General features: G+C 43.5%; 1 protein-coding gene across 2 annotated transcripts in view; it reads right to left on the bottom strand.

Moving 5' to 3' along the window:
• The window catches only part of wscd1a (WSC domain containing 1a), an 80,080-nt gene that overhangs the window by 39,723 nt on the left and 25,862 nt on the right, over positions 1-14,495 (bottom strand). For both annotated transcript variants that reach the window (XM_070858091.1, XM_070858092.1), the window contains 2 exons: positions 11,386-11,500; positions 10,298-10,482 (listed from right to left, as the gene is read on the bottom strand). In XM_070858091.1, coding sequence (XP_070714192.1) covers positions 10,298-10,482; positions 11,386-11,500 — 300 coding nt within the window. The remainder of the gene's footprint in view (positions 1-10,297; positions 10,483-11,385; positions 11,501-14,495) is intronic.

Genomic DNA, 14,495 nt, shown 5'->3' with positions numbered 1-14,495 from the left:
TGGGGGACAGTGAGAGAGGCTGGGGGGAGAGGGAATGAGAGAGGCTGAGGAGAGAGTGAGAGAGGCCTCGGGGAGAGAGAGTGAGAGAGCTGGGGGGAGAGGGAGTGAGAGAGGCTGAGGAGAGAGTGAGAGAGGCTGGGGGACAGTGAGAGAGGCTGGGGGGAGAGGGAATGAGAGAGGCTGAGGAGAGAGTGAGAGAGACTGGGGGACAGTGAGAGAGGCTGGGGGGAGAGGGAATGAGAGAGGCTGAGGAGAGAGTGAGAGAGGCCTAGGGGAGAGAGAGTGAGAGAGCTGGGGGGAGAGGGAGTGAGAGAGGCTGAGGAGAGAGTGAGAGAGGCTGGGGACAGTGAGAGAGGCTGGGGGGAGAGGGAATGAGAGAGGCTGAGGAGAGAGAGTGAGAGAGACTGAGGAGAGAGTGAGAGAGGCTGGGGGAGAGTGAGAGAGGCTGGGGGGAGAGGGAATGAGAGAGGCTGAGGAGAGAGTGAGAGAGGCTGGGGGAGAGTGAGAGAGGCTGGGGGGAGAGGGAATGAGAGAGGCTGAGGAGAGAGTGAGAGAGGCTGGGGACAGTGAGAGAGGCTGGGGGGAGAGGGAGAGAGGTTGGGAGGAGAGGGAGTGAGAGAGGCTGGGGGGAGAGTGAGAGAGGTTGGGGGGAAAGGGAGTGAGAGAGGCTGGGGGGAGAGTGAGTGAGGCTGGGGGAGAGTGAGAGAGGCTGGGGGAGAGTGAGGATGGTTGGGGGGAGAGGGAGTGAGAGAGGCTGGGGGGGAGAGGGAGTGAGAGAGGCTGGGGGGGAGAGTGAAAGAGGCTGGGGGGAGAGTGAGAGAGGCTGGGGGAGAGTGAGAGAGGCTGGGAGGAGAGAGATAGACATGGGTGGGGGGAAGATGGATCACATCCTTCCAATCCCCTACAAGGGACATCGTTGGAGTGGATGCTATCCAGAAGTCACGACACTGTCACTATTCACTTCATACCCAATAAACCTGTTAACAATCCGTACACAATGCCTGCACCATCTATGGTGGCGGGTGGGGTGGGGAAAGATGCACCTGGACTGGGGTAAGGCACCGGCTGGGGGAGGCATGCACTTGGACTGGGGTAAGGCACCGGCTGGGGGAGGCATGCACTTGGACTGGGGTAAGGCACCGGCTGGGGGAGGCATGCACTTGGACTGGGGTAAGGCACCGGCTGGGGGAGGCATGCACTTGCACTGGGGTAAGGCACCGGCTGGGGGAGGCATGCACTTGCACTGGGGTAAGGCACTTTGGCTGGCCCTTGCTGTCTTCTGGGGAGCTCTGTCCTCTGTCATTTCAGGAAGTGAAAGTGGATCGAGTTACAATTTGCAAAGTCAGTGAGACCTTGAGATGGGCGGTTCCAGTTACACATTCCTGTGAAACTTCAGGGTGTGGCTTATCCTCCAAGGGCATCAATCAGAAACAAAAGATGGAGCATGGTGGCCATTTTTGCAGTACAAATAAGGACGTCCTATTTTAAACCAAAGCCCCATCTGCTCTCTCAGGTGGACATAAAAGATCCCATGGCACTATTTTGAAGAAGACCAGGAGAGTTATCCCTGGTATCCTGGCCAATACTTATCCCTCAATCAACATAACAAAAACTGATTATCTGGTGATTATCACATTGCTGTTTGTGGGAGCTTGCTGTGCGCAAATTGGCTGCCGCATATCCCACATTACAACAGTGACTACACTCCAAAAGTACTTCAGTGGCTGTAAAGCTCTCTGAGATGATCATGAAAGATGCTATATGAAAGGTGCTATATAAATGCAAGTTTTTCTTATATGATTGGGCATTAAATATCTGAAGATTGTAAAAGGAAGGGTAGACAGAGGGAGATAAGATGGTCAAAAGTTTTGAGATCCTGTCAAAGCATGAGATATAGAGTAGGATACATGGTTTGGGATTTCCAAAATAGAGAAAGGTGAAAAGGAGTTTGAGTCTAGTTACAAGAAAGATCAAATTATTTTATTGGCTATGAGCTGCCAGTACACTCCTTTGGATATGGGAGCAATTCAATTCTTGAACATCTTAGACTTTATAGAGAGTTAAGAAGCATTGAAATGAAAACAAATGTTTGGCACAAAAGAGAAACTTCTTGATTTAAAAAAAAATTCAGGAACCAAAGTGAAAGGTTGAGTCGATAACGCAGGGTACTACCAAGATTGTAAATAGTAAAAAAGATGAGGCAAATCAACCAAGTTGAGCTTTAAAAGTCTGAAGACTTGAGAAATGCAGGCTATCTGGGATTCTAATTCAATTCAGTAAGATATTGAGGCCAAGCATGCTGACAGATGAAGAAAGACTCTGATCGGAACCATCAAAGATAAGCGATGATAAATATCGGTGAAAATTCAAGAGATAGAGAATAAGGAAAGGGGTATAATTCTTCCTGTTACACTGGGAACAAAATGATTGATTATCTGGTTGAAAGAGAGACTAAAGGCTCTCTCTAATAAGTAAGCAACCCACACAGACCAGACAAGAAAGGTCCCAATTTCAATCCTCAGTCTGTGCTGAGTTTGCTGATTTCCGCTCTGGCATTGATAGGCTGCTACAATTCACCTCAGCAATATAGGATTAGAGGGGATAAAATCCATCTGGCACTCCTGATTGTTATTCAGCAACCACTGCTGGTAGTGGGTGTGCAGGAATGTCAGGACAGGATTGACTCTGACTGTCAATTACTGTGTCAACACTCATTGTTAAAGCTCCTATATAAAAAAATGGCTATTTGGGTGCTGTATATCAAAGGGTAATTGGCACTAAGAGCTATACTCCAGAAAGAACCCACATCTTCAGGAGGGGAAGGAAGGGAGAAAACTGGCATAAGAACATAAGAAATAGGAGCAGGAGTAGGCCATTTGGCCCCTCGAGTCTGCTCCACCATTCAATAAGATCATGGCTGATCTGATCAGCCTCAACTTCACTTTCCTGCCCGCTCCCCAGAACCTTTGACTCCCTTATCGTTAAAAAATCTATCTATCTCCACCTTAAATACATTCATTGACCCAGCCCACACAGCTCTCTGGGGCAGAGAATTCTAAAGATTCACAACCCTCTGAGAGAAGAAATTCCTCCTCATCTCCATTTTAAATGGGCGACCCCTTATTCTGAAACTATGCCCCCTAGTTCTAGATTCCCCCACGAGGGGAAATATCCTCTCTGCATCTACCCTGTCAAGCCCCCTCATAATCTTATACGTTTCAATAAGATCACCTCACCTTCTTCTGAACTCTAATGAGTATAGCCCCCAACCTGCTCAACCTTTCTTCATATGACAACCCCTTCATCTCAGGATTCCCAGTGTAACAGGAAGAATCAAGAAATTAACAAAAAAAAAGAAAGAGGCTGAAGATTATAAGGATGTTGTCATGTATGTATGCTTGGGGTTACTAGCCACCAGGGGACGCCACTGTCGGAGGTCATTGGGCTGTATGCACGTGTGTGCGGGCCAGGTATATAAAGCAAGCCACCATGTAATGTGGGCACTTTGGGCCGAATAAAGTTGAGCCAGGTTTGCACCTGAGTGAGTTTACAGTATTCAGCCTATCGAGTTATTACATACATAACAGTTGTTGAGATATATGGGTGCATTTTCCAAGCTTGCACCATTGGCAAGGTACGATGCTTGTCGGTAGCACATAGCAGAAAATTGCTCACAATTTTCCATCCACTAATTTCAATCGACAGGACGTCATAGGACAGCACCCTGCAATTTTCTGATTACACTGGTGATGACACAATACAGAACATGATAAGTCCTGCACTGCTGTGGTCCATCTGTCACTCTGTCCATAAGAAGAACTTTATTATATGGGTGTATATAAAGAATGAGATTCTACATCAGGTTCTTTGCGGAAATGTTAAGCGCAAGGAACGGACACGAGTCCCTTGCTGCAGGGTAAGTGCAAGAAATGATTTAACTCAATCTGCAAACTTTACTTAAAGGAGATTGACTGTGGTCTCTAGCACAGAGCGAGAAACCATAGTCTCTTTATTTACGTGACCATAGCATTTCTTTAAAAAAACAACTGATGCTGCTGGTACTGGTTGGGAGGTGGGTGGGGGGGTTGGGGAAGAGGATATTTAGAAACTGTTCCAGTATCTTACTCACGGAAATGTTGATTTGTTTGTATGCTGTAGAGATGAATGAATGTAGAGTTCCTGCTGGCGTTCTGATTGGTCTGTGTTAACCATTTGGTATTATACATATTTAGGCCAGGTCAATTCAATTCCAGAACCAAGTTGAAAGAAAGTGCCTATGAAGGTCTAATCTCCAAAATCATCTCTTGTCCCATTCTGGGTTGCTATTGGCGATTGTCCCAACAATCTGAGCCACGGCTGCAGTTAGCACTGTTCCCTTCTGCCTGGTAATATATCAATAAATGGTCCCAAATATCAGCAATAGCATCTGACCCAGCTAAAAACATCCCTCAGTCTGACTGGAACATGAACGGAGAGGTTAAGTAAGCAGGTTCACAGAATTGGGCTTTGGAGGAAAGTAAATTGAGAGGGCATATAATCCAGTTCAATTTGCTGCTGCTCAATGTATCAAGGGTCACATCCAAAACTTGTGACTCCATTTTACTCTCCCACTCTCCCAGTTCCAAACCTGATCCAACTCTGTGGCTTCTTGGCTCTCAGGCTGAACCACCTTCGATACTCCTTTCCCAATCTGCCCTGAGCTGGTTTTGCAGTCAACCCTTTCCTTATCTGACTCTTTAGCCTTCCCACTCACTCACCGCTCAATTTAGCTGGAGTTTTTGTTTTAGTCAGAACATAGGGAAAGTTTATAAATTAAAACAGAAAATACTGGAAATACTCAGCAGGTCAGGCAGCAGCTGTGGAGAGAGAAACAGAGTTAACGTTTCGGGTCGATGACCTTTTGTTCAAATGTAAGGTCATCAACCTGAAACGTTAACTCTGTTTTTCTCTCTCCACAGAGGCTGCCTGAGTATTTCCAGCATTTTCTGCTTTTATTTCAGACTTTCAGCATCTGTACAATCTTGCTTTTGTAACAGGGCAAGTTTATGTTGAATCAAAAATAGCTGACCACTGTCTGTAAATTCACTACAAGAGTCATTGCAATTGAAACATTTACGAACATTCAGCAGAACCAAAAGAATTTTTAAAAAAGATACGGCATAAAACACAAGTTCTCACAGTACAAGCTTTCAGGGAGTTCAGGGAGCAAAAAGGCATCTAAGTACAAACTACAGACTATTGCAGCGGCTGGCAAGTCAAGTTAAAATTAATGATTGTAGTTGATTTTTAATACTTCTAATATAGTATTTCATAATAAAGTACCACAAAATGTGAAAGAAGGCAGATCAAAAGGCACCAGAGTATTTTTTTGTTATTCATTCACAGGAAGTGAGTGTCATTGGCAAGACCGGCATTTATTGCCCATCCCTAATTGCCCTTGAGAAGGTGGTAGTGAGCCGCCTTCTTGAACCGCTGCAGTCCGTGTGGTGAAGGTACTCCCACAGTGCTGTTAGGGAGGGAGTTCCAGGATTTTGGCTCAATGACGAATAAGGAATGGTGATAAATTTCCAAGTCAGGATAGTATGTAACTTGGAGGGGAACTTGGAGGTGGTTATGCTCCCATGCGCCTGCTGCCCTTGTCCTTCTAGGTGGTGGAGGTTCGATCTGGGGACGTGGCCCGTTTTGTGGACCGGGCCGGCTTCTAGCGCGATTTTTTAAAAAACAGTGGAAATCCAATCTGCACTGAATATAACTTGCACGTAGAAAAGCCTGTGACCTTTTGAACTGGATATGCCGATTTCGGGCGAATTGCACCAAAGAAAACACTGCAACCGAACGGAAACTCCAGACCCTGGTGTTCAGAATTGGATTGGAATTATTTGACACCAATCTACTAATCTGCGTTGATTTGCAAACCACTAATCCCCATGCACTTCATCAACTAAACTGAGCGCAGAGCTTCTGCAAAGATGATTAAGGAGCTAAAATCAATAGAGTTGCATAATCCACATGCATTTCACACATTTTATACTCAACTTCAGGTAAATTGTGAAATGTATGGTGATTAAGGAGCAGCATTTACATGGAAATTAGAAGACGGGTGTTAACTGATATAATTTGTTCTCAAAACACCCATGTATTGATACATGAAGCATTGGTTGGAAAATAGGGGCAGATTTTATGAATTAGTGCTTCCGATGCAGAGATTTTCACAATAGGTGTGTTACTCGGGAATTCAGACATGTAGACATCAGCAGGCCTCATGTGATTTTCAGTCCATTGGAGTGGAGAATTGTGTAATGCACGTTTATCTCGACACCCACATTCTACAGCTGCACTCCTGTTGCTCAAATTTCTGGGGGACTGGGTCTGATTTGTCAAATTTAGATACAGTGGGGAAAACTAAGAGAGAGAAATGGGGAACATTGGCAGGGAACACATTCGAAGGTGTATACTAAATTCTGTGGTGATTTCTGTGGCTGGGAAATCATAGAGTACTTATGTGGGCCTGACATTAAATGAGCAGTCACTGTTCCTGTGTTAATCATGGACTAAGTGTGTGTAACAATGTTTTTGGGAGAGATCTCCCATGCTAGGTTTTACACTAGAATTTGCGATTTTCAGTCTGTGGGCTAAAATGTGGGAAGCCTCTCGCACACTCTAGGCCAACCTATGAGAAGGATTCAGCACTAAATCCGCTAAATTTCCCTCTAACCCTGATGAAGATTATGTCCTTTAGAGAAGTAATTGTGAATTCTCCAGGCTCTCAATAATGTCTAGTTGTTTGAATATACACATCATCTGAGAGACTGCTCCTTGGATCATCTCCAAGGAGCACGACTAGACAAACTAGCAACCTAGGTAATGTCTAGTGTCAGCTGTGGCTCAGTTGGTAGAACTGTTATCAGTAGCCCAGAGAGTTGTGGGTTCAAATCCCACTCAAGAGAGTTAAGCACAAAAATTTAGGCTGACACCTCAGTGCAGTACTGAGGGAGTGCTGCACTATCGGAGGTGACGTCTTTTGGATGATACGTTAAATCGAGCCCCTGTCTGGTCTCTCAGGTGGACGTAAAAGATCCCATGGCACTATCATAGAATCATAGAAGTTTACAACACGGAGCGAGGCCATTTCGGCCCATCGTGTCCGCGCCGGCTGACAAAGAGCTATCCAGCCTAATCCCACTTTCCAGCTCTTGGTCCATAGCCCTGTAGTTAAGGCACTTTAAGTGTACATCCAAGTATTGTTAAATGTGGTGAGGCTTTCTGCCTCTACCACCCTTTCAGGCAGTGAGTTACAGACCCCCACCACCCTCTGGGTAAAGAAATGTCTCCTCATATCTCCTCTAAACCTCTCACCAATTACTTTAAATCTATGCCCCCTGGTTGTTAACCCCTCCGCCAAGGGAAACAAGTCCTTCCTATCCACTGTTCCAGGCCCCTCATAATTTTATACACCTCAATCAAGTCTCCCCTCAGCATCCTCTGTTCCAAAGAAAACAGATCCAGCATCTCCAATCTTTCCTCATAGCAAAAATTCTCCAGTCCAGGCAACATTCTTGTAAATCTCCTCTGCACCTTTTCCAGTGCAATCACATCTTTCCTGTAATGTGGCGAGCAGAACTGCACACAGTACTCCAGCTGCGGCCTAACTGGTGTTTTATACAGTTCAAGCACAATGTCCTTGCTCTTGTATTCCATGCCTCGACTAATAAAGGCAAGTATTCCATATGCCTTCTTAATCACCTTATCTACCTGGCCCGTTACCTTCAGTGCACCAAGGTCCCTTTGTTCCTCTACATGTTTCAGTGTTTTACATAGAATCATAGAAACATAGAAAATAGGTGCAGGAGCAGGTCATTCGGCCCTTCGAGCCTGCACCGCCATTCAATATGGTCATGGCTGATCATGCAACCTCAGTACCCCACCCCAGCCTTCTCTCCATACCCCCGATCCCTTTAGCTGTAAGGGCCACATCTAACTCCCTTTTGAATATGTCTAACGAACTGGACTCAACAACTTTCTGTGGCAGAGAATTCCACAGGTTCACAACTCTCTGGGTGAAAAAGTTTCTCCTCATCTCGGTCCTATATGGCTTACCCCTTATCTTTAGACTGTGACCCCTGGTTCTGGACTTCCCCAACATCGGGAACATTCTTCCTGCAACTAACCTGTCCAGTCCCGTCAGAATTTTACAAGTTTCTATGAGATCCCCTCCCATTCTTCTAAATTCCAGTGAGTATAAGCCTAGCCGATCCAGTCTCTCCTCATATGTCAGTCCCGCCATCCCGGGAATCAGTCTGGTGAACCTTCGCTGCACTCCCTCAATAGCATGCATGTCCTTCCTCAGATTAGGAGACCAAAACTGTACACAATACTCACCAAGGCCCTGTACAACTGCAGTAAGACCTCCCTGCTCACTATACTCAAATCTCCTCGCTATGAAGGCCAACATGCCATTTGCTTTCTTTATTGCCTGCTGCACCCGCATGCCTACCTTCAATGACTGATGTACCAGGACACCCAGGTCTCGTTGCACCTCCCCTTTTACTAATCTGTCACCATCCAGATAATAATCTGCCTTCGTGTTTTTGCCACCAAAGTGGATAACCTCACATTTTATCCACATTATACTGCATCTGCCATGCATTTGCCCATCCACCTAACATGTCCAAGTCCCCCTGCAGCCTCTTAGCATCCTCCTCGCAGCTTGCACTGCCACCCAGCTTAGTGTCATCTGCAAACTTGGAGACATTACATTCAATTCTTTAGTCTAAATCATTAATGTATATTGTAAATAGCTGGGGTCCCAGCACTGAACCCTGCGGCACCCCACTAGTCACTGCCTGCCATTCTGAAAAGGACCCGTTTATTCCCACTCTTTGCTTCCTGTCTGCCAATCATTTAATGTGAATTCCCTTGTCTTGTTAGTCCTCCTCAAATGCATTACCTCACACTTATCCAGATTGAATTCCATTTGCCACTGTTCTGTCCACCTGACCTGTACATTGACACCTTCCTGCAGTTCACAGCCTATTTTAGTGTCTTCTGCAAACTTCTTAATCATACCTCCAACATTCAAGTCCAAGTTGTTGATATATAACTCAAAAAGCAAGGGACCCAGCACTGAGCCCTGCGGAACCCCGCTGGATGCAGCCTTCCAGTCAAAAAAACACCTGTCAACCATTACCCTTTGCTTCCTGCCTCTGAGCAAATTTTGGATCCAACGTGCCACTTTGCCCTGGATCCATCCCATGGGCTTTTACTTTCGTGACCAGTCTGCCACGTGGGACCTTATCTTTGGAGAAGAGCAGGGGAGTTATCCCCGGTGTCCTGACCAATATTTATCCCTCAATCAACCTAACAAAAACAGATTATCTGGTCATTATCACATTGCTGTTTGTGGGAGTTTGCTGTGCGCAAATTGGCTGCCGCGTTTCCTACATTACAAAAGTGACTACACTTCAATAAGTACTTCATTGGCTGGTATGCGCTTTGGAATGTCCGGTGGTCATTCTTTACGTATAATCACAGAGAGACATTTTGTAATGACTTAGCTTGAAGAGACTAGTATAGATTACATTTGCCCTCGAAACATGAAAACATTTTTATTTTCTGACGATTATTCAAAAAATAAACACCTTTAAGGTCTACGGCTGTATTAATGGCTACAGTGGCCATTTTGAACTCTTCCCATTTTTTAGAATGGTTCAGGTTTCTTCAGCTCAGTTTGGGGTCAAATGCATCTGCTTTTTAGGAGGAGGACAGACTCAAAGCAAACCAAAAACGACAATACTTCTCTCGAGAGGTTTTCTCACAAGATGGATAGCTTATGCTGGGACTAATGCCAATGGCAGATGAAAAAGAACTGAAGCTGATTCATCAAGGGGGACCCTTATAGACACAATGAGGACAGATCATTTGGGTTTTGGCTGAAGCATCTCTTAAAGAAACCGTCATTCCTCTAATTTTCTTGGCTACATATCTTACCTTAAGCTCCATATAGAATACACATATATAAACTGAATAAACATAATCATTTTCCTACGAAAAAGACAATCTATTAAAAGAACTAATAAACGGAAAGATAAACCATGGTAATATGTCACTACCAATCAGTGTAGCACACATATTGGTTTCCTTTCCAGAACTTTGCTAAATTGGTTGAAGTAAATATTTTGCTGAGTGCAGAGGAATCCCCATTAAGGGGCTTATAGTGCATATTGGTGATTAATTAATGCCAAATTACTATATACTGTTGCATCATGTTCCTTTAACTATTTCCAAGGAAGAAACATACATCGTTTGTTGCTTGGTCGAAGGTCTTCCACTTTGTACACCGACAGTCTATTCACTCCACCACACACTGTGTGTTTCTCCCCTTTACACTCCATGTTGCAATCCTCTTGCCTTGCATTGGTTGAAGTAACTCGATTGCCACAGTAACATTCTGCACCATATTCCAGACCAGCATACAGATAGCCTCTGTAGAAACAAATCTGCTGTCAGATTACAAAGAAAGGAAAACTATTAAGAGAATGCTCTGAAATGTTCTGGTTCTAGGTGTTGAGCTCCCTCCCTGACTCTGAGAACCAGAATGGGCCTTTACTCTCTGGAGTTTAGAAGAATGAGAGGTGATCTCATTGAAACATACAAGATTCTGAAGGCGATTGACAAGGTAGATGCTGAGAGGCTGTTTCCCCTGGCTGGAATGTCGAGAACTAGGGGGCACAATCTCAGGATAAGGGGTAGGCCATTTAAGACAGAGATGAGGAGGCATTGCTTCAATCAAAGGGTGTGAATCTTTGGAAATCTCTGTCCCAGAGGACTGTGGATGCTGAGTCTCTGAGTATATTCAAGGCTGAGATAGATAGATTTTTGGAGTCTAGGGGAATCAAGGGTTATGGAGATCGGGCGGGAAAGTGGAGTTGAGGTCGATGATCAGCCATGATCTTATTAAATGACAGAGCAGGCTCAAGGGGCCATACGGCCTACTCCTGCTCCTATTTCTTATGTTCTAATGTAAGCTCAAACTGAAAGACAACTTTAGCTTTGTAGCAAGTCATTTTTCTAATTGTTCAGCTCTTTACACAAAATCCAACAAATTGGATAACTTGGTAGCAACATGGTCGCTAAGTGCTTAATTCCCAATCAGCGAGCTCAAGTTCCGGGCGTTCCTGTGACTTAAGCCTGTTACTATGGTTGGATGAGTTTCACCACTGAATTGTGAGAGGAGAGGAGAGGATCCAAAAATCTTTAAGATCAACCGGTTCTCGAACAAATCCCACGTCATCTTAACAGGGTCCCAAATCGTAATCACCGAGGAATTAGAGCAAGAAAGCAATGTGGAAACACAACAGGTGACGAGACGCTGACATTTTCCCTTACCTTTCTGCACAACTGTCTTGACATTGTGAAATGGTCATCTTTCGAAAGTCATAAAACACTGCCCCTTTCAGAGCCTTCTCCTTCGCTTCATCTTTGAAACAGCCTATGTGCGTGGCTGAAAAACACAAGAGATCCACCTTAAGTTCTACATCACACTTTACAATATTGTGTTCACTGATTGAGAAATTCTAAGGATTATCTGTTCCAAGCAACAGCACATATTTCACAATAAAAATGTAATCCTGAAACTAAATTCCATTCAAATATTTTTTAAAAACTGTTCCAATTTTCAGTCGCATTTCACTGACTCAGTCATTCATGTGTTTCAAATACTAACAATTGGCTTGAGTTATTCAAACTGGATTGCCTATTGCAGGTGAATTGGGAAGGCATTATGCAGTAGATGATGAACATACTATATCATCTTTAACTGTTAATGGGCCGGATTTTGTTCTCAGTGGCAAACGAACAGTGCCAACCATTCATTACACCTACACTTGCCGACAGACTTTCTACTGGAGTTTGCACTAGAAGTTGCGGTGATTATAAATCTATTTCAGTGTGATACACTCTACAGGGGATCTAGGACCTGTGTGAATACGGCAAGCAACTGTCTATCTCTTTAACCAATCATATTGAAGAATTGTTAATGAGGAGCGCAGAGTCCAAACCAGGAAGTGTAAGTTAGAATATTTAATTCAATGTCAAATTAGGTACAGAACAACAACAACTTTTATTTATATAGCCCCTTTAACAAGTGAAATAAAGAGAGGGGAAGAAAGGTGGGATTAAGAGAGAGAGAGTGACAAAAGGGACAGAAGGTAAAAGTTAAAAAAAATGTTTTAAATCTCTAACAATAATTAAAATGTGAAGAAATGAGACTCCACACTTGTAAAAGTCAATTTTCATTACCAGAGAGGTTGTTTGGTAGTAATTAAGACTTACTGCACTGTTAAAGATTCACTTACATTAGCATGGATAAGCCCCAACTTTTTCTGACACGTTCCGTGTGTATCTATCACACAAGTACCCCAACCTCACGCTGTTCCATGTGTTTCAATGCCGAGTCTCTCGGCGAGATACTAGTTAGAGCGCAGCTTCTGAAGGAGCAGCGCAACTCGGCCAACAACTTCCCAATTGCTGTGTTTAATTGCGCATGTGCGGTCGCCGGAGTTGCTGTCTGATTTACACGTTAATAACGGTGAGCGCGCATAGCCTCGCAATTATTTCTACAGCAAAATCCAGCCCATTCACACTGGTGAAATGTTTACTAAAGTTTGACACAACAGAATCGAGCCAATGGATTTTGGTTTCTGAATCTAGAATTGATTCTCCAAGAAGTTACTTGTATTAAGGATGTCCAAATTGTTCCATTTTAACTGACTTCTGAAGTACTAAATGTAAAAGAGATCTTGGAATGTTCTTGGGCATTTTACAAAACTTGATGTGAATAGCATTGGTAGTTTGCACCATTTTATTGACATTTTTTATTTATTTGCATGCAGCCACATCAACCCCAATGCTAAGGATCAATTTTGTGACAATATTGCTACTTCTTAATAATAATCTGGATTTACACAAGACAGACGACATAAGTTGCATCTTCCTTTCTCAAATTGGCACTTTCCGTGTAAGAAATGTCCTCAAAGGCACAAAACAATAATTATCTAAAAATTGCAATTACAGTACAGAATATATATTGCTCTAGTATAGCAGAAATATGTAAAATAGGTAGGTTCTGAGCATATTCACAGCTTTTAGCTGATTTTCTTGAAAATCGGTGCAAAGTGATGTAGCAGCAGAGTGCTGGAGTAACAGCATGCAGTGTTATTGAGATAGTGGGACACAGATTCAATCATTTATGCTGTAAGATTCCAAGACTGGAGGCCAAGTGTTTCCCTACATAGTGTATTTACAAAGAAACCTATGCCTTGAAATTGTGCTTTGTTAAAATAGTAACAAATGCAATAATGTACTTAAAAGAAATGGCTTAAAAAAAGAACTTGCATTTATATCGCACCTTTCACCCCAAATCAAGCGCAGGCAGCAGAAGGAGCATGCGGTAAACCAGGCTCCCCACCCACCCTTCCCCTCAACCACTATCTGTCCCACCTGTGACAGAGACTGTAGTTCTTGTATTGGACTGTACAGCCACCTAAGAACTCATGCTCAGAGTGGAAGCAAGTCTTCCTCGATTCTGAGGGACTGCCTATGATGATGATGATGATGATGATGTAGGAAACGTAGCAGCCAATTTGCGTACAACAAGCTCCCACAAACAGCAATGTGATTTTGACCAGATAATCTGTTTTGGTGACTTTGTTTGAGGGATAAATATTGGCTAGGGCATCCCTGCTCTTCTTCAAAATAGTGTCACGGGATCTGTTACATCTTGCTACAGGAGTGGACAAAAGATTGTCATATAAATGTGTTAATTCATTCGTCTCTAATATTGGACAGCGTAACTTCAAGGCAAAAGAGCAACCAAACAACAAATGATAAAGCATTCACCAACCTCAAAGTGCCTTAACAATATATTTGATTCTGAACCGATTCTCTCCTTCCCTCCCCCCACGGATCTAGCTTCATTAATGTGCAAGCTATTGGCCTTATTAGCACTATGGTCAGGAGCAGGCTTGCCTTGCGATGACCTCTTTCGAATATGCCCTTTGTTCTTTCACTCAGTATGATGATTTACCTCATCATATCCCTCATCGCCCTTCCATTCATTTTGATTGATTCCCTTCCCTTAATCAAACATTCAACTGCAAATAATGGTTATACTTTGAATAAAAATAACAAAATGTAAATGTTTTTCTCCTTGAAATGTGAATTTACAAACAATGGATGTATTACTGTTTTGCCATAAATAGTGGGCATTAACACTTAGTCAGGTATTGAAGTATTATTTCTGTGGTAAATGTATATATTCTTACAAGGAAACGTGTACTTCTGTTTGGCTCTTGCTGCATTATTTGAAGAGCAATTCCTAATAAAACAAAATTGCTATGACACAAAAGTTTAGTTCCTTCCCTGCTGTGTTTTCCCTCGGATTATGATTACAAAAGGCATGGGCAAAGTTAATTTGTGGGCAGAAGCGTGGCTTCCCC

This window comes from Pristiophorus japonicus, chromosome 16, assembly GCF_044704955.1.
Source record: "Pristiophorus japonicus isolate sPriJap1 chromosome 16, sPriJap1.hap1, whole genome shotgun sequence".
In the NCBI taxonomy this organism is placed as follows: domain Eukaryota; kingdom Metazoa; phylum Chordata; class Chondrichthyes; family Pristiophoridae; genus Pristiophorus; species Pristiophorus japonicus.
Note: the sequence above shows the minus strand (reverse complement) of the source record. Positions and strands in the feature narration are given on the sequence as shown.